At 47.6% G+C, this 16860-nt stretch overlaps 1 protein-coding gene across 3 annotated transcripts in view; it reads left to right on the forward strand.

The window, feature by feature from the left end:
- The window catches only part of LOC135396630 (probable methyltransferase TARBP1), a 48598-nt gene that overhangs the window by 8224 nt on the left and 23514 nt on the right, over positions 1-16860 (forward strand). For all 3 annotated transcript variants that reach the window (XM_064627698.1, XM_064627699.1, XM_064627700.1), the window contains 7 exons: positions 2562-2656; positions 2714-2845; positions 2905-3056; positions 3128-3329; positions 4902-5072; positions 14391-14563; positions 14655-14726. In XM_064627698.1, coding sequence (XP_064483768.1) covers positions 2562-2656; positions 2714-2845; positions 2905-3056; positions 3128-3329; positions 4902-5072; positions 14391-14563; positions 14655-14726 — 997 coding nt within the window. The remainder of the gene's footprint in view (positions 1-2561; positions 2657-2713; positions 2846-2904; positions 3057-3127; positions 3330-4901; positions 5073-14390; positions 14564-14654; positions 14727-16860) is intronic.

The raw sequence follows: 16860 nt of genomic DNA on the forward strand, positions 1-16860 counted from the left end.
GAAATGCTCAATTTCCATTCTCTCTCTTTTTTAGTTCAATCGCAGTTTAGCTTGATTATTACGACATTCAGTGTAATGATAACAGACTTGTGCCCGTTACCAAAAAAAAAAGGAACTAAATACCGTTACCCGTTACTTCAGAAGAAAGTAACTGCATTCTAAATGCGTTACTGGTTACCAACATACAAAAGTAACATGTTCTCGTTACTCACGGGTAACGAGTTACTTTTACGCTACTGCCGCATAGTTAAAGGAGCCAACAAACATGCTGTCACGTGCCGTCTTTGTACTTCAGAAGAAGCTGATCGCCACACGTGGCAACGTGATTAGTGACCCTTCGTTTTGTCTTGTTCCCCCTCTGCGTCCCGTCATGGGTATATAGTCTGGGTCATTGTAATAAACCTTTCGCTGAGTCTGAGAATTTGTCATCCGTCCTTCATGTTCCATGTCTCTCGGCCCCTTACCATGAGTCCATATCAGCTTGCCTGGACCTTCTCTCTTCTTTCCAAAGTGGAGGTGATCAGAGATTATGAAAACACAAGAAATGACACTGGTTTTCGTGCCACTGACCACCAACGGTTCCCAAAAACAGACGAGGGGCTCCGTCATAATTTAGGGCGCTCAGAAGCTTAGCAAAGGCAAGAAAAGGCCATTGTAGCCATAGCACTATTGGTGCCCATTCTTGGGAAGGAGTGACGGTCAGAGATTACAGAAACAAGAGAAAAGAGCGAGGGACTGCAATAATACTTTGAGTCACACGTGGTCATGGGTCGCGCAGGTCAAATCTGCACGCATTGCGCCACACGGAGTACCGAAATGTGCTCCCCCGCGCTGAAGAAAAGGAACGAGTAACGTCAGTAACGAGTTACCAATTTTTGTAACTGATTCCATTACTATTACAGTGGAGCCCGTTTATTACGATTTTCGATAGAACGATAACTTCGACATTGCGACCGAATTGCTAGTTCCCGTCAGCTCTCCCATTGAACTACATGTAAACAAAACATTCATATAACGATCGCTGTGAAAGTGCTTGCTCGCATATAGCGATCGGAATTTTCCCGGCGGCCGGTAAAACGCGTGAAAATTAGAAAGCAAGATTGCACGATTTCACTGAAAACAAATTACATTGGCACTTTCAAGAGCCTTCGCCTCCGTGCGCGCTAAAGTTAGAACGCGGTGCGTTTATCAGCGCATGGCTGCCGGGGATTAGATGCGTGCGTTGCAAGGCACGCGACTTCGAAAGGGCGGAAGGGGCTCACACAAAGTAGAGAACGTGGTTCCCTCTCCACATCGTTCTCTCGTCTCGAAGCTTTTCTTCCTGTCTTGCTGCAAGCTTGTTACGATGGTGTCCGCCGTTCCGAGACACTTTATGACGAGGAAAGACGCGTGGCTCGACCCGAAGTTGCATACGCTCTACGTGTTTCATACTGGTGCAAAACCACGTTGTGAACTACCGCCGCTTCGAAAACGTGTATTGGCAGACAGTTCCGTGTCGCCACCCAAACACGCGTCGACAAATTACCCATGGCGGAGGCGCATCCTGATGGACGACGCAGTCCCGATCATGAGAATGGTGATGACATTGTATGACGAGCAATGGACGAGGTTGTCGATCTCAAAAGGTGCGGCGCCTCGTACGGTATCGGCGGTTATGTTATCAAAAGGTTTCGACGCACAGCTGCATCAATTTAGAGCTGCTTCTGCGCTCACAACAAACGCGTATGTTCAGCGGCGTTCTACTTGTGGCGATCTACTTCGTTTATGTGAACCCCAGCGACAATTTCTCGAAAGCTCGTTTTTAACGATGTTCTGATATAATCATCAGATTTCGCGTTCCCGTCAATATCGTTATAAACGTGCTGGACTGTACCATTTTTTTAAAAGTAACTGAATCATTACTTCGTTACCAAAAAAGGTAACCGTTACCAAGTAACCAGTTACTTGTAACAAGTTAGGCACAACTCTGAATGATAACTAATCTGTTGCAATAAAATTGCTGTTTTTCGAGTCAACTCTCTCATTGAAACGCATCTAAACAAAGCTTGATTTCAACAATCATTATGAAAGTTCATACTCACCTGCAACAATCAAAATTGAGTGTTGAGTAAAACATGCAAAACCAGCTGATGTGGCGTAGTGGTTAGGATGATTGCCTTCCACGCCTTGACTGGAAGGTGTCCCATGTTGGGATCCCGGCACTGGCAGTGCTGTCTGAGGTTTTCCCTGAGTCTTCCGGCAGACTTCCCCCCTAAAGTTGACCCAGAACGCACGCTAGCCTCACTGTCCCCCACTCCTTCCTGCTGTCCTCTCTCCATCTGGCCACATCTGTATGCTGCTCATAGCTACAGTTGTATTGCGGTACTAACACAGAATTAAAAAAACAGAACATGCAAAAACCAAGAGCCAGCATCCTATTTTTCATCTAACAAAGCAGGAAGGCAACCTTAAAAATGCACAACATTAAAGAAAGAAGTTGCAAGGTGTTGCTCTGTCTCCACTTCATGTTCTCACCTATATAAATTTGGTGCCGTCATCGCATGAATCAGATGTTATTACAGATTCTTTTCAGCATGAGATCATGGACCTGCTAAGTCCCTTTGCAGAAGTGATGTACGAACATGTCTACAGTTCTGCCTTTGCTCCCTTGACAAATGTAAGGGACACTTGTCTGTCTGTCTGCCCCATTCCATTGTGCTCTTGACTCCTCTAGATGAATGATTTCCAAGCTTCTCTTACCTACTTCCACTTTCTCGATGTTCTGTCTGCACGGCCCACATTCAGGAGCCTGTTGTACACGCTAATGAATGAGGGTCTTCATAAGTGCTCGCTGTTGCTTGAAGAGGTGAGATAGTCTCATCGTCACTTGGGTGTTTTCTGCAGCAATCATTTCCTCAACTGCAGAATTCAGTGGGGAGCACGATATCTGTCTGGAGATTCCTCTCATGGGCAGCAACACATTTTCCAGAGAAGAAGCAGGATGTAGACAGAATAGTAGTGGCTAGCATCATGAGTGGTGGCTTGGGGCAACCCCTGCACAGGCCACTGGAATGGAAGTAAGCATTTCAAACACATTCCTTTTCATTCTGTATTATACAACACTTTTTCTCTACCTCATTAAATCCAGCATACAGGACTCAATATTAAAAGCACAGTGGGTTACCATAGAGACATCTATAATGGAGCTAATATGGGACACAATCCGGAAAACATCCCTGTGCGCAGCACACTGCAAAACGGTGACTGCTCAAGCTATGGAAGCCTTACAGATATCTGCACAGGAATCCTCTCTGCACATTCTTAGAGCATTGGCCTCTGTCACAGCAAAGGTACAGACTACTTTTGAAAGTCAAATGTTGCCGGAATAAGTGCCGTGTTTACTCACATAGTGAATACACTCAAACGTTTGTACTTTTCCTTTCCCTGTGGGTTCCATCCCAGAAGATTTATCTATTCGATAGTACTCTTACGTCACAGTTTTTGTCTCAATTACATTCAGTTTTTTTTAGAAAATCAAAGTTGAAAATTACGGCCAACACTGTCTAGGTGGTCACCAACTGTGCATATCTCGTCAAGTACGGCAGCAGAACTACATTAGCTGTCTTTGATTCGCAAAAAAGTGCAAGAGGCAATGTAAAGGCATGCAAATGAAGTGCACGACAGGCGCTGCTCTCGCCCAAAGTACACTGAGCCCAGTTGAACAGAAAAGTGTAAGCCTCAGATAGTTTCTCACAGATGTCTGCACTGACTCGCAATTTTCTGAGCGATTATTGTCTATAAATAGGCTCAAAGAGTAAAAACAGGCCTATCTTAAAAAAAATTGATTGCTAGTGTGCTCTATATCGATGATAAAACGTCGCCAAAGACGGCCGCTACCCTATTCACGTCGTCTGCTCTACAGTACACGAAACATTGCGCGGACGTCGGAGACGGTGCAGCGTTTTTGTTAACTTGTGCTGCACTACCGCTGCACTTTTTCCAATCGAATGGTCGAGTGTAGTGCAAAGGTATGCCTCCGCTGAATTGAATGCGGGAACTTGCACCATTTGCACTAGTTCAGAAAGTGCAGCCCAATCAAAGACAGCTATTACATGCGGACAACACTGAGTCTAAAACAAATGAAGCTGGCTATGTGTCGGCTACATAGCCATCTGGAGCAGCAAGTCAGTTGGGATCACAGATCATTGTTGCTTGACGAATTCGGGATTATTTGCCACCAGACATCGCCCTGAGTTGTTTTACCTCAATTTTGCTACCAAATGGAAAATATTAAGTGTTCTCTGTCACATTTGTAACTTGTGCTGGGTTTACAAGCAACTATGCCGTCAACATGAACAGCCTTTCTTTACAGTACCTTTAATGCTCCTTGATTTCAGTAGAATTGCTATTACATAATTGCTTGCATACGAAGCAGATCATCATTCAACCGACACCTCTCCGGCCTCTGAATGTAGCACAGCTGAGAGAACGTTTTTCCAGCAGCGCAGCTGCCGCAAGGCAAGCACAACAAATTTTGCGCAACAGGGGCTAAAGCCGTAAACTTTCAGTTTCCCTGCAATCCATAAGATGTGCCAACAGTATGTACAAAGCTAAGCTTTTTTGCAAAGCTAAGCGTTCCAAGACATACAGACGACAATGAAAATTGGTCTCTTACATGTGCCAGTACATCTTGTGTCAGGCAGCTCACTGATTGCCATACCAGCCAAACAGCGGATTGGCCCATCCTAATCTAACTGCTGATCAAAAGTTGTGAAAAGTTATTACGAAAGTTAAAAGTAATCATGCAAGTGCAGATAGCGTGCCATGTTGCATTTGTTTTGGCTTGCTTTGCATGATCAATCTGTTGTCCCTAACATGTTGATTGAACCATCTGAAGAAAAATAATCATGTCTCTCTTTTAGCTGGAGGAAGAAATTGACGTTGCCCTGTTGACAAGGTGCTTTGAGCTGTCCTGGCAAACGTGCAAAGATCTCAAAAAGAGCAACCTGTTCCGCCCGTCAGTTGAGACCTTTGTTGCCATAGCATTTCAGCCGCAGTTCCTTCGGTCAGAATTGAAGAAGCATCTTATGCAGGTTTGTACATGCAGTTTACTACACTACAGCACTGTGCTGTCTTATGCTGAGAGTTAAGAGCTTTTGAAATACATGAGGGAGATTCAAACGAAAAACCTCAAATCAGTTTGTGTTAACTGCATATTACACAACATAATCCCCCCAGTGTTAATGCTCTTGCACCAAAGGCGCACTGAAAGGTGAACACCGTGTGAAAAATAATTATTAACCAATCATGCACTGCAGTCTTGACATCAGTGTCGTCTTGAAACTTTGTCATCAAGCTTAAAATATGTGAAAATCTGAAGGTGCTATGTTGGAGAATAAGCAGGGTAAGGGAGACATTTGATTCGGAGGCCATGGATGGTTGAAACTGTCCTATGAGTGTAAAAATGAGGATGAGTAAAAATGTCCTATGAGTGTCCTAAAGTGTACATAGTCAAGCTGAAGCAAAACAACGTTGGTTAACAACCTTCAGCAAATTGCATGTTTCACGTGAATGCATAGGAGCTCACTCTAGGTTTTGTTGGTGTCGGTCCTGCCTTTCTCCACGTAATGTACAAGTATAGTGCCCTGATTATCCCAGAACAAAGTGAGCATCACTTTTCCTGCCGATAGATGCGTCCGATTTCCTTAGGTTTTGGTAATGAATGAGTGTTGCCATGTTTTGCTCAACTGCTTTGGTGGACCCAGCTCTCATCCCCATTGATGGTATGAGTCGAAACGCTCTTTCCTTCGGTCTCATAATGCTCTGGCAACTCCTGACATGTGTCCACTTACAGTTCTCGTAATTCAGGGCCCGCTTGCATGAATGTTGAGGCTAATCCTCAGCGCTGCACTTGGTAGCTTCGGTAGTGCTTTCTGTGCGCAGTGCTATCCTTGACGATTCCCTTTCTTAGAGCACTGGCAAAGCTACCAAGTGCAGCACTGAGGAATAGCCTCAACGTTCATACAAGCGGTGTTAGCTGGTGGATTACTGATCTTGTGGACACCTTCCAATGCTTGCGCTTCTATGGACGACGTGATAGGCTGAGCATAGGTTCATCTGAAGCATGCAGCCCGTTGCTGCCACAGTGATGTGCTGGTTGACGCCAGTAAGCCCCTCAGCAGCCACTGTTGTCTCCAGCTTTACAACTTAGCCAGGCCCTGGCTAGGACTGGGACCATCGGGCATACTACACACACCATTCTTGAACTTGTCAGCCCACTTGTATCTGAGGCATGCATGATTAAGGCCCCGTGTTTTCCGCGATTCTGCGAAATATCATGTAATCCGGAATTCATCACGGAATCCTTCGTTTGGCACGGAATTTCACGGAAACTCTTATTTTTAGGTGTGTGTGTGGGAGCCAAAAGAACGCAAGCTACCACAACGAATGCCGGAAGGAAACTGATTTATTTCGTGGCATGAGCCACCGATGGAAAGCGGGGGCGTGGCGCGAGCCTAGTCATCGTCGTCCACTACAGGGCCCCCCCGCCAGACTCCGTGAGGAGCGATCGGCCCAAGAGACTCGCTTCTTCGGGGCGGTGGACGGGTCGGGGGCATGATGGGCCGGCAAAGGGGACGGTGCAAGGGCAGAGAGGGGAAATGAGGACAGCGGTGGTTCGGTGAAGGCGGGCTTCAGCCTGTCCACGCTTACAGAGTCCGGCTTCCCGTTGACGCTGATCTTGAAAAACTTGTCGGCTCGCTGTAAGACGGGGTGAGGGCCAGAATATGGCTGTTGAAGGGGCCTTCGAACGGCGTCCCGCCGGAGGAAGACGTGGGACGCTGTTGAAAGGAGCTGCGGTACAAACGGCTGTCGGGATGGACTCGCACGGGTGGGAGTGGGCCGAACGTCGTGAAAAATACGCTGGAGGTTTTCTAGGTAGGAGCTGTGGCTGATGGTAGAGGGTTCGGAGTGGCAGAAGAAATCGGTTGGGAGCCGTAGCGCAGTACCGTAGACAAGCTCGGCAGAGCTACAACCGATGTCAGTCTTCAGGGTGGTACGAATGCCGAGCAGGACGACGGGAAGCAGTGATGCCCAGCGGGTCGGATTTTCGTGCGCCATGAGGGCGGCTTTCAGCTGTCGATGGAACCTTTCTACCAGGCCGTTTGATGAGGGATGGTATGATGTTGTGCGAATGCGTGTCGTTCCCAAAAGGTCCAGAAAGGCGGCGAAAAGTCTGGCCTCAAATTGAGGACCCCGGTCAGTGGTGACACGTGAGGGCACTCCAAACCGTACGACCCAGGTGGAGAAGAAGGCGTCTGCCACGGTGGGTGCTGTTGAATCAGGGATGGGTACGGCTTCCGGCCAGCGGGTAAAACGGTCGACGGCTGTCAAAATGTACCGGTGGCCGGAAGATGGCGGTAATGGGCCTACAAGGTCAAGGTGGACATGATCGAAACGTGCGTCAGGGAGAGCAAAGCGGCCAAGCGGGGCGGACGTATGGCGGGAGATCTTGGAACGCTGGCAGGAGGAACAGGAACCAACCCAGGCGCGAATATCAGCGTTCATCTTGGGCCATATGAAGCGGGACCCAATAAGGCGTTGTGTGCCTCGTACTCCTGGGTGCGAGAGTCCGTGATGAAGGTCAAAAACTGACCGACGGTAAGGCTGAGGGACATAGGGCCTGGAAGGAACTGTGGTTGTGTCACAGCAAAGGCGGAGGTCTGAACCGGGAACGGGAAGGTCTTCAAGATGAAGGGAAGTGGACGATCGGCGTAAGGCTTCAAGGTCAGGATCGCTAAGCTGAGCACGCGCTAGAGCTTCAGGAGAGAGGGGTTCGACTGCAGCAATGCGGCTAAGGGCGTCGGCAGGGCAGTTCGCCGATGCGGAGACATGCTCAACGCGGGTAGTGAATTCTGCCAGGAAAGCTAAATGCCGAATCTCACGATGGGAGTACTTGCTGCTGGCCGAGCGAAAAGCGTATGTCAAGGGCTTGTGATCGGTGAGTATGGTGAATTCTCTGCCGTCCAAAAAGTAGCGGAAATGCTTGACGGAGAGGTACGCAGCAAGGAGTTCTCGGCCAAAGGTGCTATAGCGGGCTTCCGTTGGCTTGAGTGCCTTGGAAAAGAACGCCAGAGGATGCCAAGTGTCACTGGACTTCTGCTGCAGCACTGCTCCGACTGCGGTAGAGGAGGCATCGACCATCAGAACGGTTGGTGCATTTGGGCTCGGGTGGTGCAACAGAGTGGCGGAAGAAAGGAGTGACTTGATAGCACTGAAGGCGTCGGAAGCGGCATCCGACCAAACCAGGGAATATGCGCGACTGGCAGGACCGGAGCCGGTGACATGTTGGTTGCTGCGTCGACGTGATGTTTCAGATTGGTGCAGGAGCTCTTCAAGCGGACGTAGAGTGTGGGCACAGTGGGGTAGAAACCGTCGGTAAAAATTGACGAGGCCTAAGAAACGGCGCAACTGGCGAACAGACTGGGGCTGTGGGAAGTTCACGATGGCAGCGACTTTTTGCGGGAGCGGTGCGATACCCTCCGAGGACACGTGATGGCCAAGAAATTCCAGCGACTGCGCTCCGAATTCGCATTTCGCAATATTGATGACGATTCCATGGTCGGCAAGGCGAGAGAAGAGGAGCTGAAGATGTTCGAGGTGCTGTTGAAGGCTCTCGCTTGCGACAAGGATGTCATCAATATATGCAAAGACGAAGGGCAAGCCCCGAGTGACGGTGTCGATGAAACGCTGGAAAGTCTGTGCCGCATTCCGGAGCCCAAAAGGCATGCGAATGAATTCAAAGAGCCCAAATGGGGTGGTGATTGCAGTCTTCGGGATGTCCCATGGCGCTACAGGGATTTGATGATAGGCTTTAGTTAGGTCGATTTTCGAGAACATCTTCATGCCGTGCAGGTTAGCGGTAAAATCTTGGAGCCTAGGTAATGGGTAGCGGTCGGGCTTGGTGACTAGGTTGAGGGCGCGGTAGTCTCCGCACGGCCTCCAGTCTCCCGTCTTTTTAGGCACCATGTGGAGTGCTGAAGACCAACTGGCGGAGGATGGACGGGCGATACCGATGTCCAACATGTGCTGGAACTCCGCTTTGGCTATCTTCAGTTTCTCGGGTGATAGCTGGCGAGAACGGGAGAAAACCGGTGGGCCCGTGGTTTCGATGAAGTGAACAACATCGTGCTTGACCGATTTCGTCCAGTCAGGAGGTTGTGTGAGTGTGGGGAACTGGCGCAGGAGCTCCGAGATTGGCAACGAAGTTGGTGGAAGGGAAGTTCCACTGACGCCAGCAGCAAGGTGGGGAGCGGCAGGGATTGCGTGGGCCGATAGCCTGGTCTGGGTATCGACCAGAAGGCGTCGTGAGACATCTACGGAGAGTGCGAAATGGTGCAAAAAGTCTGCTCCGAGTATAGCGTGAGAGACGGCGGCAACGCGAAACACCCAAGGAAACACTTTTCGCAGGCCAAGATTAAGGGTGAGCAGCTTCTCATGGTAGACTGGTATGGCGCTGTTGTTCACAGCCATAAGGTGATAGATTGCGTTTCCGCGCCGGTCGCTCGATGAGGCAGGTAGAACGCTGACGGCAGCTCCAGTGTCCACGAGGAAACGAGTCTTGCTGGAGCGGTCCACAACAAAGAAAAGGCGACTTGTGGCGGGAGAAGGGAAAGCGGTGGTCGCCGTCATCGGTTCCCGGGGGCGTTTCCCGACCAACCACATGGATGCGTGCATCGCATGGCGGCCTGACCGAAGCGTTCGTGGTACCAGCAGGGTGGTGGGTTCTGGTTATCAGCTGGAGAAACGCTGCGGTGGGAGTAACGCCGTGGGGAACGGCGGAATCTTCGGAATCTGCCAGAACGACTTGGGGAGCGGCTGCGGTTGTCACGGAACTGGAGTGCGGCGACTGTGTCGGAGAGGCGGTTAATGTCCGCGCGCATAGACGAAAGCTCCTCGGCGAATGTAGACGGGGCCGCTGAAACCGGTGGCTGGCAGCGGGGGTTGGGAAGGCGACAGGACTCGGAAACGGCTGCAATGGGAGTGCTCGGGCTTGCTACTTCCGTCACCTTGTCAGCCAGTTGTGTGAGCTGGGCCAGAGGTAAGGCAGTGGCCGTAGCGAGGACCATTTGCACTGAGGATGGGAGCCTCGACAGAAACAGTTCGCGAAGCAGATCGTCGTCAAGAGAAGCAGCTCTGTCGGCCAATAGGACTTGCATGGCGCGGAGTAGCTGGGAGGGTCTTCGGTCCCCCAGTTCTTCGGAGTGCAAAAGCTGTTGGAGGCGCGTTCGCTCAGAAATGGTGGTGCGCTGGAGGATTGAGCTCTTCAGATGGTCGTAGGGATTCTGCGCCGGAGGGTTGGCAATGATGTCGGCGGCATCCATGGCGATCTCGGGGGGAAGGGAGGCGAGGAGATGACGGTACCTGGTTATCTGGGATGTTATACCAGCAAGGAGAAATTGTGCCTCGACTTGCTGGAACCAGATGAACGGGCTGCGAGACCAAAACGGTGGTAAGCGTATGCCGACATGAGCCACGCCCGGTTGAAGAGGGGTTGTAGCCGGGGTCTGTGGGGAAGGCTCGTCTCCAGCGTGCATTGTTGAAGGGCGAAGCTACGTCCGGGTCACCAGAATTGTGGGAGCCAAAAGAACGCAAGCTACCACAACGAATGCCGGAAGGAAACTGATTTATTTCGTGGCATGAGCCACCGATGGAAAGCGGGGGCGTGGCGCGAGCCTAGTCATCGTCGTCCACTACAGGTGCGAATATTCGAGCTATCGAATTCGAATCAAATATCAATCCTTCGAAGTAGTTCATTCGCGAATCGAATACCCAATATTCGAATATCTCACTATTCGCAGAATATGAACGACAGCTCCTGAAGGTGGGCTTCACCTGACGCTTCCGTGCATCAGGTGAAGCCTGCTTTATGAAATTGCACATGCTGCAGTATCAACACAGACAGAATGTAGCCCATGTAGACATTAGCCCAAGTTTATTGTGCATACTCCTCCTGAGGAAGAGGCGGCATTCCTCCTTTTTGCAGTTTAGCGGGGGATTTTGATTTGATGTTTGGGAGCTTGCCTTTAAAGATTCTTAAATAATGCCTACAACCCAGAAATAAAAAGGGTGTCTAAGAGATGTAACTTCTGCAAGGCATGTATTGGAAGCTCCTTCCTATAATCTTCCTATAAAGTTCCTATGAACTCTGTATATGCCGAAAGATCTTTCAGCAAGTATAAAATGATTGCAGGTGACAGGCGGCATTCTTCGTCAGAGGAGAACACAAGATATCATGTATGTAATGTTGAGCCACAACAGTGCTTGTAATCTGTAATTTTATCAAATATTTTTTGTTGCCACATTATCCAAGAAAATAAAGTGTTTCCCATTTCAAGCAGCCGTTGACTGCCACGGCAAATCGTGGAATTTACAAGTCAGTGCCGCAAATTTTTAATTTGGCACAGCAGAAAACTAGGGGAATGCATGATGCATGCCCTAGATGCCCTTATGCATGATGAATCGTAGTGCCTCCACATCATACGATAAATTTCTTGTGCTTTCCTCCACAGTGAGAAATCTGATGACATAATGTTACTTTTCTTTTATGCGCACTTCCAAGCAAATGGTCATCTCTCATGGTATTGTCACACTGCTTTGGGGCAGGGTGGCTAGATCTATTGGATGCAGATTTTGATTTTGGTCATAGAAAACATGGATTCTGTGTCTCGAAAAGAAAACCTCAAACTTCATATTTTGGGTGCTGAAAGACGAATTCTGTTTCTTCGTGGGGCAGATCTGGTGCTTACCCCTTTCATTGTGAAACTTGGTCTCTTTCTTCATATATTTTGTGCCAGATCATAGCAGCCAGTCATAGACTCATGAGAGAATATCATGATATTCTTCGAGTATGGTGTGATCATGGTGCAAGGCCCTGCCACAACCCATACTTGTTTGTAAAGCCCTCATTCAACAAACTTTTGCTTCAAGTTACAGTTCCTTCAGGTTGCATAATGCGGAGCTTCAGCAGATTGGGACTTTTGTTTTGTTCCCAACACCGGCGTCTTAATTTAAGGAAGAAAAGGTTGCCGGATTGACCCAGCTGATGACACAGCCAATGGGCAATGCAGTCTTGTGAGAGCAGGTTGATGGACAATAATCCTTTTCTACTTCAAACAAAATTTCATGCACATCATTTTCAAATGTTCTCTTTATCATCAATATGCACAAGTGCCTCAGGAAATGTTGGCTCCCAATCAAGTTGATTCCTGTCTGAGCAACTTGCGCAGAGCATGCAGGCTGCTCTCTAACTAAATGAGACCAGGGTTGGCTACCGGAAACGGAAACGAGAAACGGTAATTACCGAAATCCAGCAGGAAACGGAAATGGAAATGGAAACAAAATTGTTTTAGTTTCCACTACCAGAAACCGAAACGAAATTCAAAAGTGGTAACTTTAACGGAAACCAAATTCGCAGGACGTTTTCCTCAGTGTTTTCGCGTTAATATGAAAATTATATATATCCGCACTATTCTTCCAGTCATTCATTCATTCATTCTTTCATTCATTCGTTTATTTTCGGGACTTTCTTTCGTGTTGAACCCACTGCACAGCAAGATGGACGCGAAAGGTTTGGATGGCGTGTTATTTTTGCGCACGAGCAGAGACTTTTGAAACTTAAAGGAATGTATTTCCACAACCTAGAGAGGTGTCTACTTGTGGTGTATAAGATTCGTCACGAACTTTGCATTGAGGTATTTAGTGTTTGTGTTTGGTGTGGCTGTTCTTTTGCATCCGTTATGTAACTAGAATATCTGACATGAAAAAGCCAAGACCAGACAGTACGAGCTCCGGATGAGAAACAGAAACCAGTACCTAAAGTACCTCGAAAACGGAAACGAAATTCTTAAAAGGAAACAGAAACAGAAACAGAAATGGCTTAAAAGGAAACAGAAACCGCTACCGAAAATTGTCCAGAAACGGAAACAGAAATGGAAACGAAACACCAAGTTTTTCAGTTACCGGAAACCGGAAGCAATAATATTTTCGGTAACCAACCGTGAATGAGACACAGCCACATATTTATTATCGGTTCAAGTGCCTCGGGTACAGCCACAAGCTGCATTGCATTCGGACATTGCAATGCATTATTATTCAAAGATGTTATGCATATATTGTGCAGAAGCGAAAATTAACCACTAGTACAAAAGTAGAAAGATTAAGAAGTACTGAGTAGAATATCAGAAGCTCACTCCAGTATTGAGGTTTCATTTGTGAGTACATATTGTTAAAGGGGCCGTAAACAGGCCACCAAACATTTCTGAAATAATTATACCCCATGAAGGAACGCAGATCATAATACCCAAATATACATTTTGTCCGGCTCGTGCCAGCTCATTGACCCATATAACTGCTATCAAAGACGAGTGACCAGCGAGCCTCTCTCCACCACGCATACGTCACATGGCTACGTAGCGCTTTGCCGTCCAATCGGGGGGCCGAGCTGCGCACATGACGTTTCAAATAACCAGCCAATAAACATACTTCGTTATCAGCTGTGAGTCGGAGCGCTCACTTTGTTTGTGTGAAACGACGTTTTGCGCTCCGTGGTTCCGAAATTCAACGTCGTAACATCTTCAACATCTCCGGCTAGCGCAAACGTCAACAGTTGGGCTGCTATCACATGACGCGATTCGAACCCGGGTTCCTCCCAGTCATGACGTGACATGGCCAGCACGCTATCCACTGTACCACGCGAGCTGGTGACGCGATGCCGTGTGGCTCAAACCAAAGTACGGCAGCCCAGTTGTCGAAACCATTCGAAGATGACGAAGATGTTCCATCGCGCACCTACCTAAGATTCCGGAACTGTAGTCCCGGATATTCATTCGTGCTCGTGGTGTGCTGCGTGCTACTGCCCAGAAAACGTAGTGCGCGTATGATACCTAAATTAAACGCATTTATCTTTCAGTTTGAGGCTGTAACTGTTGAGATTTTGAATAGAAGAGGATTAATGTTCATCTAGTCCAATTCCGCATTTGAAATAAAATCTTACGTGGAACACTCGATCGTCAAAATGACGTAAAGTTAGAGCGTGGGGCGGAGCTAAAATGCGGAAGAGTGCAGTGAATATTTCATCCGTATGCAAGCGCCTTTTGTTTTTGAGCGTTAGTAATTGCAAGGAGTTTTCACTGCCTAAGTTCCAATAATATAACAAAAAGAAATGTGCACCTTTTGTACCTGTTTACGGCCCCTTTAAGACATTAGCAAGCTGTATGAGCCCTATCAGATTACTCGAAAGAGTATGTAAAGCGGATGTAGTAATCTGCGCACACATGATTGGGGTTAATTAAATTAAAAACTCTAGAAGAAGTACCTTCCTGCTTCACTGACTGATACGTTGGTCCCTCTAGATCATAGAAGACATTCAGGAGCTCGGAGAGGTCATCCCTGGTGTGTTTAATGCCCTTGTGAAACACCTCCTGTCCATTTGGAGGAGTCCAGGAAACCAAGACCTCCTGGAAGAATGCCCAAATACACTTGTTAAGGCACTGACTTATGGCCCCATCTATCGCAAGGACCAAAAGTGTGACATTCACAACCTTCTTCATAGATGGCCTTTTCAGATTGCTGCCATCGTTGGCTGTCATGTCATTATGCACTCTCTTTGATTGCAGATCTGTTTTTGACACTGAAGCATTTGTAGCATCGCAAGGGAACACTCTAGCTGTGAATCAGCTTTTAAAGAGGTGAGAGCCTACAGGAGGACTGCATTGCGCTTAGTCACATGTAACGAATGCACAGAATTTAAGGCTAGAAATGTAGGAAGAGAGGGGAAGCAAGCGTGTGCAATACTACCTCCTTAATTAAATATGGTAAGGAGAATTTAAGGCGTATCACATAGTGAGGGAACCAAGCAACGAACTTTAGCATCTAGATTTGGCTAAATTTAGTAGCTGCGAATATGTGCCTGGTGGTGATGGTGACATGCTATTTTCGAGCAGTCTGCTTGCCGGCGTGGTGCCATGTTGCTCAGGGGGATTGTGCGTTCTGGTCCGACATTTGTCTTAAAGCATCTTAGGAAAACCCCGAGACAGCACAGCCAAAGCCCGGATTCGAATGCAGGTCACCTCCCAGTGTGGAATGCCATCACTGTAGCTACTAAGCCACGGCAGCTGGTCCTGTGCGCGATTTGCGAAAAAGCTGCGTCGCAAAATTTAAGGGTTTTACATTAAGTATTATTGTTCCTTTTCTACTGTAGGGAAATTCATGAACTATTGCCACATGAGTAGAAATTACCGTATTTACTCACATATTTTGAGTCAGCGCATAATTTGTGCACCCCCTAGTTTAGCACTAAAAATGACAAGAAAACAAAAAATCATGTAATTTGCGCACCCGAGTTTTCACGCTTGGATATCTTGCACGCGCGTCTCAGCGACTGTGGCGATTGCTGTTTGCAATGCTGTCAGTGTGTATTGTGGTGCTTTTGTTGGATTTGCACACACTTTCGGGTGATGGTCCACTGACACGATGGACGATGCTGTAACTCGAACTACAAAACGTGGAAGGAAACGCTGGACAAACACACTCTGACAGACCTTACAGCACAACATGACAAAGTTGGCGAACATAACATGCCTCGCGAATTCATTCATGATGGCCTTCACCGACCTCATCCACCATCATCATAGAGAATGATGTGATGTTGAATGAAGTGCATGGTGTGATGTGATGTTGAAGTTGAATGAATGGCTATGATGTGACGTGATGGTGAAGTTGAATGAAGGGCTATGATGTGATGTAATGGGTTTTGTTTATGGGGTTTGTGATGGGGGTGTCTGGTATGGGGCCTGACTTTGCAGATGCCTGGCGGACTCTCTCGCCCACTTGTTGTGTGTCGGTGGACGCATAGAGGGAAAGTGTTTGGAGCGTGCTACCCGTTGCGTAGTGGGGAGCGGAGGGCAATGTCGTGTAGCCAGAGGCAGCTGTACACAGTGTTAGGGTGCAATGCAAGCGGTAGATGAAGACAGATTTGGCGTACTGCGCTTGCCCGGTCTGCACGTCGGGGTTGTCTTGTTTGGCTTGTTTGCTTGCAAACAGCTATAATGTATGTATATATATATATATATATATATAGGATGGGTGTTTGTGTTTTTTGTTCCACGTGCTTGTTCCCGGATGATTTTTGTCCATACAGTGGTCTTGCAGTATGGCTTCACGAGCGGCCTGTCTATATCTGTTCTGTTTGCAATTAGTGCTTGTCGTGCCACGAGCTGGAATAAGACAGTGTCAGAAAGAAATACTGATTCCATGCGCATCCTGTGCAATCAAAGTTTGCGATTCAGTGTGAAAAATTCTCACGGGAATCTGATACCCCTTGCAAGCACTTATGAGCCGTCGGCTTGGGTCTGCAGTTTGGGACGCGTTTTACTGGACAACGGTAGATTGCCAACGATGCGCGTTTTACTATAGAGACTTATTTTGTGTCTTCTTAGATTGCATTTTTTTAGAGGTGTGCGAATATTTGAAGCTTCGAATACGATTCGAATAGTTCACGCTATTCAAATGGTATTCGCTAGGGGTGTGCGAATCCGAATATTTTAAGTCTAATCGAATATCGAATCAAAGGGGGGGAAAAAATTCCAAATACCGAATCGAATATCGAATATTCGTGCAAAATTTACAATATGTGACTTTCGCACTAAAAGTTTCCATTTTGTGGCCCATGGCTTTAGTGTAATTTTTCTGGCATTAACTGTCACAAGAGAGACATGATATTCTTCTGTTCAAAGCCCCTACTCTTCAATTTTGCATCAGAGTGCTTCCTGCTTTTTAAGGTGAGCCTACACTTACTGGAGTACTGGAGTGGTTACCTTCATT

The sequence above is a fragment of the Ornithodoros turicata genome, chromosome 6 (assembly GCF_037126465.1).
Source record: "Ornithodoros turicata isolate Travis chromosome 6, ASM3712646v1, whole genome shotgun sequence".
NCBI classification, from domain to species: Eukaryota; Metazoa; Arthropoda; class Arachnida; order Ixodida; family Argasidae; genus Ornithodoros; species Ornithodoros turicata.